A 13,984-nucleotide genomic window follows, 5' to 3' on the forward strand; every position below is an offset into this window, starting at 1 on the left:
TAATGTGTGAGGATCCTTTGGAGGTTTGTTTGATCAATTCAAGCCCACAATAATTGGGAAGTCAAGAGCTGGACGAATGTATTCATTATCTGGAAGCTGGCAGACCGATTTCAAAAACGGTAAACTCTAAGATCGGGGAGCATGGGCATGTCCCAAGTCCTCTATAGTCATCCATTGAAGAAGCCCCAATCCTAGAGATGAAACATCTTCCTTTGCACTTGAAATATCTATTTTTCCTAGATAACGATAAACTGCCAGTGATAGTTTCCTCCACTTTGACAGGGACGGAAGAAGAAAAGCTGTTCCGAGTTCTGAGGGAAAATATCAAAGCCATAGGTTGGAGCATTGCAGACATCAAGGGAATCAGTTTATCCATTTGCATGCACAAAATTCTGATGGAGGCCGACCAAAAGACATCTACCCAACCTCAAAGGCGTCTAAACCCAGCTATGAAGAGGTGGTCAAGAAAAAGGTGATAAAGCTACTAGACGCAGGTATTATTTACCCGATTTCTGACAGTAGGTGGGTAAGTTCAGTACAAGTTGTTCCGAAAAAAGGTGTGATCACTGTCGTAAAGAATGAGAACAATGAGTTAATTCCTACCAGAACAGTTACAGGGTGGCGTGTTTTCATTGATTATAAAAAACTTAATGACGCCACCCGTAAAGACCACTTCCCCCTCCTTTTTATTGATCAAATGTTGGAAAGGTTAGCTGGACATTCTTTCTACTGTTTCCTGGATGGTTATTCGGGTAATATGTAAATTCCCATTGACCCTAAAAATCAGGAGAAAACCACATTTACATGTCCTTAAGGGACATTTTCATATAAATGAATGTCATTCGGTCTATGTAATGCACCAGCAACTTTCCAACGATGCATGATGGCAATTTTTCACGACATGATTGAGGATTTTATTGAAATATTTATGGATTATTTTTTTGTATTTGGCTCCTCATTTGATACTTGTTTGATCAACCTGTCTAAAGTCTTGAAGAGATGTGAGGCGTCAAATTTGGTTTTAAACTGGGAAAAATGCCATTTCATGGTGAAAGAGGGAATTGTGTTGGGGCACAAAATTTCAGAAACTACGATTTATGTTGATAAGGCCAAAGTTGAAGTAATTGAGAAACTCCTAGCCCCAACAAAAATCAAAGGAGTGCGTAGTTTTCTAGGAAATACAGGGTTCTATAGACGCTTTATAAAATATTTTTCTTGCATTGCTAAGCTACTAACCAATTTGCTGATAAAAGATATGCGCTTTGATTTTTCCGATGAGTGTGTGCAGGCATTTCAAGTTTTTAAGAAGAAATTGATCACCGCACCCGTGATGATAGCGACTAATTGGGGATCACCATTTGAGGTGATGTGTGATGAAAGCGACGCAGCTCTAGGGACAGTTTTGGGGCAAAAGAGGGAGAAATGCATCCATGTCATCTATTATGCTAGTATGACACTGTCACCTGCCCAACTGAACTATGACACTACAGAGAAGGAGCTTCTTGCTGTGGTTTTTGCTCTGGATAAATTTAGATCATATTTGATAGGGAGCAAAGTTGTAGTGCACACCAACCATTCAGCCTTGAAATACTTGATGGCCAAAAAAGTTGCAAAACCAAGGATAATTCATTGGATTCTTCTGTTGCAGGAATTTGAGCTGGAGATAATCGATAGGAAGGGGGGAGAAAACCAATTTGCGGACTATCTCTCGCGTTTGGAGAATCCAAGTCAAGGCAATGAAATTATTCGCGATGACTTCCTGGACGAACAACTTTTTGAGGTCACCAGTTTACCGTGGTATGACGATTTTGTTAATTATCTATCCACTAAGTTCATTCCTCCCCACTTTACTTATCAGCAAAAGAATAAATTTTTCTCATATTTGAAATATTATTTTTGAGAGGATCCTTATTTGTTTAGAATATGTGCAGATGGTATAATCCGTATATGTGTTCCCCGAGAAGAGGTAAGTGAAATTTTGTTCATTGTCATGCTGGTCCGGCCAGAGGCCATTTTGGGGCAACTAGAACTGCGTCAAAAGTCCTCCAGTCTTGTTTTTATTGTCCTACTCTGTTTAAGGATGCACATGAATATGCTACAATCTGTCCAAATTGTCAGCGCACATGTAATATCTCTAGGAGACATGAATTGCTTCTCAATAGTATTTTGGTGTGTGAGATATTTGATGTGTGGGGTATAGATTTCATGGGTGTGTTCCCAGTTTTTTTTGGGAACAAGTATATTTTGGTGGCTGTACATTACGTGTCTAAGTGGGTGGAGGCACTTGCATACAAAACTAATGACTCTAGGGTTGTCGTTTAATTTCTCAAGAAAAATATTTTCTCACGTTTTGGTACACCTAGAGCCATTATTAGCGATTGGAGTACTCATTTTTGTAATCGTCAATTTGATAGTCTGTTGGCAAAGTATGGGGTCCGACATAAGGTGGCCACACCTTATCATCCTCAAACTAGTGGCCAAGTCGAGATATCGAACAGAGAACTTAAAACTCATTCTTGAGAAGACTGTCGGTACTAGAAGGAAAGAATGGTCTAGAAATCTGGATGATGCACTTTGGGCTTACTGCACTGCTTTTAAAACCCCCATTGGCATGTCCCCTTTTAGATTATTGTATGGGAATTGAAGTCGTGTCAGCTACCCGTAGAATTTGAACATAGGGCTTATTGGGCTACTAAATTCTTGAATTTTGATGATAAAGCCACATGTGACGAGAGAGTATTGCAGCTGAATGAATTGGATGAGTTTAGGTTGGATGCTTATGAGAACGCCAAGCTTTACAAGGAGAAAACAAAATGTTGGCATGATCAAAACATCGTCCATTGAGAATTTGGATGTGGGTTCCGACGACGAGTAGTTAAGCTTGATTGTTTTAGGACTTGTGGAGGACTTTATAAACTTTTTCATTAAGATCATTTCATTCATATTTTGATGTTGGTTTTATGGGACTTATTCAGTGACTCCATTACTTTACTATCTTTGGACCATTTTATTCTTTATGCTTATCCTCTTTTGGTTTATTCGTGTGCTTGTGGGCCTTTCCTATTCTTTTTACGTTTCTTGGTGTATTCGATATCGTAAATTTCAGGAGTTTATGATTTCTACCACATTTTCTCCGCCTACTCGACATTTTTCAAGGGAAATGTTTTTGCTTTAATTTTCTTGCTAGTTTGATTTTTCATCTCTTTACACTGAGGGCAGTATTGATTTCAAAATGTGGGGGTGTGGCCCAGTTTTGTTACACATCGTTGCACAACACTTAACAAACTTTTCACGTAGGATGCGACTATATCTAAAGGAAGAACTCTTGTTTTACATGATAACCAGAATAATCTTTTAAATTTTGGATCACCCGGGAAATCGTTTCATGACTAGTATTGAATGAGAGTAGTAGTAGTTTAGAGGAGAGAGTCCGACATGAACCAGTTTTGTATTGACATTTCATTCCTTGCACGTGGTCAGACTTTTACTCATTGATGGTGAATTAGTGCAAGGTGAGCTTAAAAAAAATAATAAGAAACAACCTAGAACTCGACTGATTATCCCTCAAATCGAAAATACGAACGATGGTAAATTAGAGATGATTTAGGCAATCTTTGGACCGTTTAAGCCTTTCAAGGCTACCCAATACATCATTTATTGTCTCTAATAACCCTTCTTGCGGCTGTAAAAATCGAATTGTGTGTTCGTAATTTATTCAATGTCCCACATCAACCATGTGAATTTTATCCTATACACTTTTTTCTACCTACGTTTGAGAGAAATAAACCTTCTATACACGTTGAAATATTCAAGATACTCTAATGAGTTGAAGAAATATGCTTGAAGGAGTCGATAAATCATTATGAAAAAAAGAGAGGGGGAAAAGTGTATGGTATTGAAGACAACCGAGAAATCTGTGGGTGAAAGTTGGAGGACAATGAAAAAGAAAGGAGATGATAGAGCTCTAAAGATGGTAAAAATACAATAAGTGATGGCAACTTCAAGATTGGATGAATGCGCTGCAAGAATATGTTTATTTTCTCTCACTTTTGATTCCCATGCCTTTTATTGTAGCCTTGAACCTTGTCCCTACGTTATAAGCTTGAAAAGACCTATTAGAGATGGGTATGAAAGTCAAGCATATGAGGCGTTTCAGAAATAAATGAATATAAGTGTTCCTGAAACCAAGTACCTGTTGATGAGTATGAGTTCTGACTTGCACACTACACACATCTCATTCTGTTGATCTTTATTGGGTAATGTTTGAATCTTAAGTTGCGATGATAACGAATCTTGTGATATTCGAAGCATGATCTTCTGACCGGGGAGAAGTTTTGATTATATTACTTGAGTTCTGAATCTAAGATATTTCTCATCTTTACTTCATGTTTGATTTGTTCGAGGAAGAACAAAGGGTTAGTGTCGGGGAGTTGATAAGCAGGAATTCTATAGAATTTTTGGGACTTTATTTCGTTGTATTCGTGCCTATGTGGTATTTTTATTCCGAGTTTTGCGCTTAATTCGTTTTATTATTGCTATTTGCATGTTTGACCAAGAAGTGATAAAAGCCAACGAAAGAGAAAGAAAGTCAAGCTTCGCAATTCCATGTCAGAAACATCCAGAAAAATAGGAATTAGCACAAAGAGCTGACACAGACCCCTACATTGACCCCGTGTAAGGATCCGCGTCATAGAAGCCCAAAGAGCAGAACTACAGACTCTACACGAACCCCAATCCGGACCTGTACCCGGGGTCGTGTCCATTATCTTCCGAGAATGAAAATTACAGAGTCTACGCGGACCCTACTCCGGATCCTTACACATGGTCTGTGTCTATGGTTTTCCGGACAGAATTTTGCAGCGAATAGGAATGGACCCTGACCCTAAAGTTTACAAGGGGTCCGTGCCATTTGATATCAGCTTAAGATTTGGCGCACATTTTTGTAAATTTTGGGAAGATATTAATTATGGTCTTGAAAATAACATGTTTGCCTGGGCTTTTTGGAAGAAAAATATAAAAGAGGAAAACCTAAGATATTGGGGACTTTTTTTGAGACTTTTGACACTTTGAAGATGGCTAGGGATTGGGAGAAAAGGGTAATAAAACGCACTTCACACGCAAGATTCGCGCGTCATCGCTGGGATTTTCTCCTCCTTTATTTTATTAGTTTCAATCATGAATTCGAATGTTATATTTTCTTCTAGTTTTGAATTTATGGAGTATTTTTATTGTGATCAGGACCACGATAGGAACAAACTATTGATTTTGTTCATTCATTGGATTATTTTATTTATGAATTAATTTTATGCTATTGATTAATGTTTGCGTAATTTACTTGCATTTAATTTGGCCAATTATTTACATGTTCGTTGTTCGATCTTGACTCGAAAAGGAATAGATGAAATTTAGCTTCAAAAATATTAATCAACACACGGTTAAACCGATTAAAAATAGTATTCGGTTTCAATGTGCGATTTTAGGCGACAGCTGTGATTCCATCATTAAATAATGCGTTTTTGTTTAAATAAATTCAATTAGAAATAATTGGACTGTTAAATGAAAATAGGATTATAAATTCCAGAAATAGATTTATAGTTAAATTAGAGAATTTCATTGTGACATCGAATAATCTGTGGTTAAATAATTCCGATGCGCGACAATAATCAAGGTTTGGTACTGTTGTGTGTTCCCGGTCATTTTGTTGAAATTGAAAATCTCCAAGTTCCAACATGTTCAGCAGATTTGATCTTAGTTATTAATTTAGCATAATTTAGTTTAATTTAATTAGTTTAAATTATCTACAAATCACTCGTTATCGTTTGCTTAGATTAAATCGAATAATTTAAATCTTAGTACTTAAATAATAGGCTCTATGGGATCGATACGTGAACTCATCTTCCATTTACTATAACTTGACCTAGTCCACTTTCTATATTTATTCCCAACCGAGTTTACCGGGCAGTTAATTTGGATAAGTATTTAATTCTTGATCTTAAAGCCATTGACTCTGTGTTCAAATGCATTTATCTCTAACAAGAAATGTGTAGCCAATGGAGTGTAGTGGAGTCCAAACCAAGCATAGATTTGGATGTGCGTTGATGCTGGAGGTGTTTTTGTTTGAGTTATGAGAACATATGAACCAATCATTAGTTCTTTGATGACTATTCTCTTAAATGATGGGGTGTAAGACCCTCTGTTACAGGTGTCCGCATTCTGAAGTTAATTCGTCTTGGGCTTCACAGTGTCATCAAAATCCACATATGAGTTTGTTATGAAGCAAGTGATCAATCAGTTTTCCAATTTATTGACTTGTTGAACAAGTGCTATTACTAGGATTATTGTTTAAATTTTCAATTTTTAAATAGCAGTATATTTTCTTTTGAAATATTAGCACGAGGCCTAGGAAGCCAATTTAAAATTTTCTGGCACATGGTGGTGAATATCGCCACCTCTTGTTGTAGGTGAGAATTGTTTATGGGCTTTAGTAGTTTGGTTCAATTTCCATTTTCTATCATCGAGATCAGGCATTCTGAATCATATTTATGCTACATTTGGGCTATTGAAGTAAATTTGGAACTAACCATTCGAAAATGTAACCTTAAATTGGTCCTGAAATCTGAATGCTTGCGATTTTATAAGTGTTTGTAATTAGTTTGTTTTATCGCCACTGTATTGCAGTCAAACGCTTCACACTCTGGTCTAAGGCGAATATCAGTTGGTGAAGGCATCAGTTTAGAAGCGAAAAGTGTGGAAGAAATTTCCATATTTCTTACTCCTAACCGTAATCAACTTTTATGGTAGTTTCGCCTATAGGAAAGGGAAGAGGGTTGTATCTATTCGGTCAGATTCATGCTCAGCTTTACCAACCATTTGCTATAATGGGATCTGCTTCTGTTGTTGCATACAAAGATCAACAACCTTCTGCATTTCCTCCGAGGATTCAATCAAATAATTGCCTAATAAATGCTACATCTGGCCAAACTATGAGAAACTGACGCATCCTTCTAGCTCTTTGAGCATTAGAATAGCGTTTCTTGAAAGAATATTGCGGTGCTATCTCAACTCAAAAGCCGATCCCAATTCTTCTTTGAGATCTCTCAAGGAAAGGATCAGAGCATTACCCATAATTCGCTTCCATTTGGAACTTGAAAGAGGGATCAGAAGTAATGATACACACTGGAATACTTTAGTCGAGTGGAGAACGAGGCCTCCTGTTGAACGTGCCTTGTCTGATGTGGCAGCAAGAATGGAAGGCGAAATCCTGAAGCCCATGGCCACCAAGAGGATCATGTTGGATCTCGGTTTTCTACACACCCAAACGCAGCGGAAGTTTAAAATTTTTTATTTATTTTGACAATCAAAATATGTTTTGCATTGGGCGCTCGTATGATTTTAACAACAACATTCATAGGGTGTTGAAATTTTATACATTTGGTGAACGATTCACACGGCTCCAACTATTCCGGGGTTAGCGGAGATAGCTCTTGATAATCCCTACGAACTTTCTTAAAGAGACTTCTTTCTTCAATCTTCGAATCAAGTCCACGACTAGAAGATATGTTCCTTTTCTAATTTGCACTAAATTTGAGAGGCGGCTCAAACATTCTTCAAGAGGAAGTGGCCGATTTTTTATTCTTTTAGAGGTGTGATCCTCGAAAATCATGTGGTGCTTGGCTAGGTTTTTTCTTTGCATGTCTTATTTATAATTAAATTATAGCCTAATTACATAATTAAAATTAATGGGTTTCATTTAATTAATTGGTCTAGTCCCTAGTTTAATTAATTTAATCAAATCTCATTAAAACTTTAATAATTTAATATGTTGGACTTGTATCCCTACAAGCCCATTAAACATATTATCCACCATATTTAGTGTAACGCCCCAGATTTGATGATTGTCCTCACTGTATCAAGACGGGTCTTTCCAGCGTGCTGATGTCCTCTCACACGCACCCTGAGAAACTTCCCAGGAGGTCACCCATCCCAAAATTGCCCCAAGTCAAGCACGCTTAACTTTGGAGTTCTTATGTGATGAGCTAACGAAAAGAAGATGCACCTTCGTGATATGAGTAGTACAAATCAAATCTTTTAATCCCTCTTCAACTATACAGTCCATTACATTGAACAGTCTCGGAATCCCTCTCATTCCCGTGTGGGCCGGTTCATTCATGTTCCCTCCACCTAGAAGCCTGCCAGCAGCCGCTCATTGTCCGTGCAACTGATGGCACCGACGATAACCCCCGCCCTCTTCGACCCCGGGCCTCACACTTAGTTTATTAATTAATCAACTCAACTTTTGAGCTTAATAAATTAAATAAATTATAAATTCAACATTTGAATTTATTATTTGAATTATAAATTCAACTCCTTGAATTTTTATCACCTCCAAAATTAATATTTAATAAACCCAACGTTTGAGTTTAATAAATTAAATTATCAAATTTTATAAATTCAACTCCTTGAATTTATTCTCTCAAAATTTAATTATCATAAATTCAACTCCTTTAATATATTATATAATATAAATTCAAATTCTTGAATTTATTATCTCAACGAGAACAAACATTCCAGTACTTGTGTGACCCTCAATGGTTCAGGGATACAGCTAGCCGTGGGTTCACAACTCTTTGTGATTTAGGACAGAATCCTTTATTCGGGCTTACCCTAGTTAGCCCCATTCTTTTCAACAACACCTTGATCAAGAATGTCAGAACTCATTTCTGATTGCACCCATCGGATCATGGTAAGAGCGTCTAGTAGCATCGCCCCATGATCCCCTAGGCATCACTGATAGTGTCTGCAAAAACCAGTCGATTATGATTAATGTACAGTACGGTCCCTTCATCTCATATATCCCGATCGAATCTGCAACCATTGGTTCATCGAGGGTTGCATATTAATTCGATAACTATGTGATAACTATAATAGTGACACAACATGTACTATTGGAGAACTCCTTCTCCAAAGTACATCTCATACTCTGGCCAGAGATTCCATGCATTATTATTACATCAGATCACATAGGATATCCACACCCGCAGGTGAGCGGTGAATCCCCGACTACAATGCACTGGCTCCTATATGTGTCGCAACTATACCCAACCTCGCCACCTGATGACTCTCCTGGAGCCGGTAAACGAGTCAAAGCACTGCCCTAGCATAAAGAGCCTCAGTGTTGTCCCGGGTCGTAAGGACTAATAGTGTACAATCATAACCATGGACTTATCATCTCGATGAATGATAACTACTTGGAAAGTCCGAGGGAGGGTTGTTCGATATAATCATCATATGACTACCCATCTGCATGGTTGGACATCTCAATGCCCTTACCAAGAAACGCAGTACACAACATCACAGATGCTAGTCTCGAGCTCAAGCGACCTTTATCCATGTTTTAGGCGGCTGAATCGACTAGGAACGAATTTAGAATATGCAGTGTTTACAAATGAGTTTTAATATCGAATTACGATTCATTTGTATTAAAGCATAATCAAGGACTTTATCTATGCTGATTGCATGAGAATACAGATAAAGTATAACGAAACCATTAAAAGTTAAATTATATCAAAATAAAGATTGTTTATTACAGATGAATCAATAAAATCCCTAGCCAACCGTTGGCTTGTAGGGCATCTACTCTAACAGATCAGACATTTTATCGCCGCAGATTCATTTGCATGGTATAACTATCGAATCTTTCATTTACAAAGTTGCCCTCATTGCGCGTCTCTTCCCAGGTGCTAATCCTTGATGTAAAATGGTAGAAAGGCTATCTACTTTGCAATGAAGCCAATTTTTTCTTCTTCTATGTGATAGCACTCACTACATGTATACACATAAATGATCTGCTCAGACACTTACTTTGTTTTGTAAAAGTTAAATGATACACCATCATATAATGATACGAATCCACGTACGAATAAAAAGCAAACACGATTAAATATGAATTGCGCCTTCAATTTAATATCGAACAAGGATCGATGTGTTGTCCCGATCTTTTGAATCAAGTGTGTGTTGTGATTTTCACCTCTAAAATATGAAAAGTTTAGAAACAATAATCACGAAATAAACAATCGAAAACTATAATGAACCTTCAAAGAACGAGTCTAGGACAATCCGCACAAGCACGATCGACAAACGCAACAAAGTTAAAAACTTTGATAAGTTTGATTTTGGTTACAAAGCGAAGCTTTGAAAAAGTTTGAGAGAAAACTCTAAACTTGATAAAAATTTCAATAATATGTCAATTGTGTCTCAAATTTCGTCCAAACACTTTTTAATAATGAAAAGATATCACAAATCTAGTTACCCAAAAAGTTAAAACTCTAAAGAAGGAAAATATTCTCGCTCAGCCGTCTCAAACACGGACCCCGTGTAGGCCTCCGTGTACGGGTCCGTTACTCTCGGGAAATCACCTTCAGCTGGAAACAAGGGGCACGGACCTCGTGTCCACCTCCGTGTACGGATCCGTGTACACTCGGTCTTCGCAAATATCATAGGACACAGACCCCGTGTACTGGTCCGTGCTCGGGTCCGTGTAGACACTGGAATTCTTCATCCTTGACTGTAAAGGGCACGGACCCCGTGTGCAGGTCCGTGTGCACATCCATGTACGCTCGGCCGTCTTCAACAATGCTTGAATAATATTCCTTTGGCCTCCGAACACACTCCCATGCATCACGAATCCTCCTACCGATCCTTTGAACGCCATGCCCGGCCAGATTCATATCATACTCCCTTTCTTCAAAAAGATTTGTCCTCAAATCTTGTCCTCCTACACAAAAACGAAGCAAGTTAGTAATAACAAGGATGATATTATCAACATGCTTACCTTTAAGCTCAAGTTTGTAGACTTTATCATTTGCTCTCTCCTTCAGCACTGGAAATCCAAACATCATTGTTGCCTTTCCTATAAACTCATCAACTTCACCACACACCAAATGATAATATATCATTAAGTATCACAAAAATTAAATTCCTCCCCTTCTTAGACCTAGTTAACACCAAAGCAAGTATCATACAAATGTAAGTATATTGCTTACTAGGACTAAGAATTAAGTCATGCATGTCATAAAACCCTATGTAATAGCCGAGCCTGGTGTACGGTACGGTTTAAGTCTAATATGTTTATTGGGTTATTTGATTTAGATGTTAAGAGTTGTGTTTATGGGTTATAGAATGGTTAGTTATTATTGTTTTGTGGCCTTGTTGGCGTTCGTTGTTAGTAGTTGTTTTGTTTCAGCGCCTCGGTTCGATTTTAGTTGCTTTGGTATTGTTCTTGGCCGTGACCAGACCGCACCCGCGCTCAGTGCAGGACCGCACCCGCGGTCGTAATTCATGATTTTGGGGAGAATTACCGTAGCAACACCGCACCCATGGTAGAGAGGACACCGCACCCGCGGTGATGCACCGCACCCGCGGTCGCTGTTTTTAGAATTTTGAGTGGTTGGCCGTGAGCTCAGCGCACCCGCGGTATTGGTAGGAGCGCACCCGCGGTCGCGCACAGCTCGAGTTTTTAAGTGACTTATTTGGATGATTGGTTCACTTTTCCTCATTTCTCTTTCCTCTTTTTCGTTTTTCTCTCCTTGGAGACTAGGGTTTCCTTCATTTCTTTCATTTCCTACCTTTGATTCTTGGATTTAGTTGGTGATTTGAGTTGAGATCAAGGTTCTTGGTTGTTCAAGGAACTAAGGTAAGTCTTTTGGTTTAGTTATTTCTTGGTATTGGAAGAGATATGATATGGGTATATTGAATGAGTTGGATTTATGGGTTAATTGTCATGGGTGTTTGATTATTGAGATGTTGATGGTTTTATTTATGGATTATTGTTGTAGGTGGTGTACCAAGAGCTTAGATTCAAGTGTTTCAAGTGGTTGTAAGTGGAATTTCATTCTTGTGCTCACATGATAATATATGTATGGTATTCCAAAGGTTTTAATATGCTATTCCCTTCATTTGATTCTTGAGTATGTATTGATTTCATTGTTATGTATGTTGGAGACAATTTAATGTCTCAATTATGAAAAGGGAATACAAGAGAAAAGGAAGAGTATGCAAAGTGTTTGTTTAAAAATGCCAAGAGAGAGTTTCAAATGTTTTATTAGATTGATAGAGACATAATCAGAGATTGCATGCAATTAGTTGATCAACGACCATAGGCTTATATCCCTCAGAGTTATCGGTTTATATCGATAGGGATACGAGCACCAGAGCCAGAGATACTATTGATATCAATCCAACCAGAGTAAAGAGAAATATCATCTTATTGCTATGATATTTATTTCAGAGTTGATGGTATTTATGTTTTCAAAGTTATGATTTTAGAGTATGTTATGTTCATTGTTATGTAAGAGTTCCGCTTGCTGAGTTTTATACTCATTTCAGTTATTTCATGTGATGCAGCTAAGAGTGACGTACCAGGACGTTGATTGTGGCCTGGAGTCATATGCATACGAAGTTGGAAGGAAGATGTTATTTTGCAAGCATTTGTGGAACATGATCATAGGAATGATATTTTGTATTTTTGTTATATCATTTGAATGATCATGTAGTTATCTTTAAACATTTTGTGGTAATGTATTTTGAAACTCCTTCCATTTGAAAGAAAATTTTAAATTCCGCTGTATTTTATTGTAATTGGGTCGAGGTGTCACATTTAGTGGTATCAGAGCATCGTTCTTCGGACCAATGCATATGACTTCGTCTACTTTCAATTGTCCGGGTATGTCTTCTTCTACATCTATTCATTGTTATCTATTGATTTGTGTTGTGTGAGCACATTGTAGGAGTTATGCCTCCTAAGAGGAAAGCCGTAGAGGGTGAGGATAGTTCTTCTTCTAGAGTTGTCGATGAGTTCGGCAAGTTGTTGAAGGAGCAAGCCAAGGTTCATAGCGAACAAATCCAGCAGTTGCTTCGATTGCAAGGAGTAGGTCAAGGTAGAGGTCAAGGTAGAGTTCCTGTAGTTCAACCAGTTGGTACTGATGGCATCTTTACTACTTTCAAGAGGATGGATCCGCCAGAGTTTGAAGGGAGCACTGATCCGTTGGTAGCAGTAGAGTGGGTCAAAGCTCTTGAAGATATCTTTGATCATCTCAACTATGCGGACAAGGACAGAATCAGTTGTGCAGTGTTCATGTTGGTTAAAGCTGCACGCATTTGGTGGAATGCTACGAAGGTTGGTGTTGACGTTCCAGCATTGAAGTGGTCAGAGTTCACTGATCTGTTCTACGACAAGTATTTCCCAGATGCTCTCCGAGCACGGAAGGTGACTGAGTTTCTGGAGCTTCGACAGGGAGGCATGAATGTGGATGAGTATATCTTGAAGTTTGAGGAGGGTTGTCTATTTGCCCCGTATATTGCTTCCAACGACAAAGATAAAGGCGCTCATTTCATTCGAGGCCTTAGAGCAGAGATTCGGAGGGATATCAACATGTCTAAAGCTGTGACTTTCAAAGAGATTGTGTCCAAGGCTTTGTTGGCTGAGCAGGACGAGAAAGACATTGCTAGGGAGAGGCAAGCGAGGCATCAGGCCATTGCTCAGAGGGTCAAGGTCTGATTCAGCGAGGCAAGGATCGTTTCAAGGGGAAAGGCAAGATGGAGCCGAGTCCTAAACCACCAGCAGCTCTAGCTGATTCAGATAAGCCTTTGTGTCCCAAATGCGGCAGACATCATCGGGGAGAGTGCAGGTTTGGTACCCATTCTTGCTATCGATGTGGCACTGCAGGCCATATTGCCAGAGATTGTCCAAGAGGAGCGGGCCAAGAGAAGGTGCAGGGACACATCTTTACCATGACAAAGGAAGGTATAAACCATGATTCTTCTGTGATCTCTAGCACTATTTTAATTTCAGGCAGAGTAGCTACGACATTGATTGATACTGGTGCTACTCATTCTTTTATGTCTGAATAATTTTTGAGATCTTTGTGTATAGTTCCTTCCATTCTTCCCCTCCAGTTGAATGTTGTATTGCCTTCGGGGGACGTGT

At 38.5% G+C, this 13,984-nt stretch overlaps 1 protein-coding gene across 1 annotated transcript in view; it reads left to right on the plus strand.

The window, feature by feature from the left end:
* Positions 1-9,889, plus strand: part of LOC140827353 (uncharacterized) — a 36,857-nt gene extending 26,968 nt beyond the window's left edge. The window contains exons 4-5 of the mRNA XM_073190004.1: positions 6,679-7,290; positions 9,651-9,889. Of these exons, the coding sequence (XP_073046105.1) occupies positions 6,679-6,801 (123 nt within the window). The 3' untranslated portion in view covers positions 6,802-7,290; positions 9,651-9,889. The remainder of the gene's footprint in view (positions 1-6,678; positions 7,291-9,650) is intronic.
* Positions 9,890-13,984: the final 4,095 nt, after the last annotated feature.

Source organism: Primulina eburnea, chromosome 3 (assembly GCF_022965805.1).
Source record: "Primulina eburnea isolate SZY01 chromosome 3, ASM2296580v1, whole genome shotgun sequence".
Classification (NCBI taxonomy): Eukaryota; Viridiplantae; Streptophyta; class Magnoliopsida; order Lamiales; family Gesneriaceae; genus Primulina; species Primulina eburnea.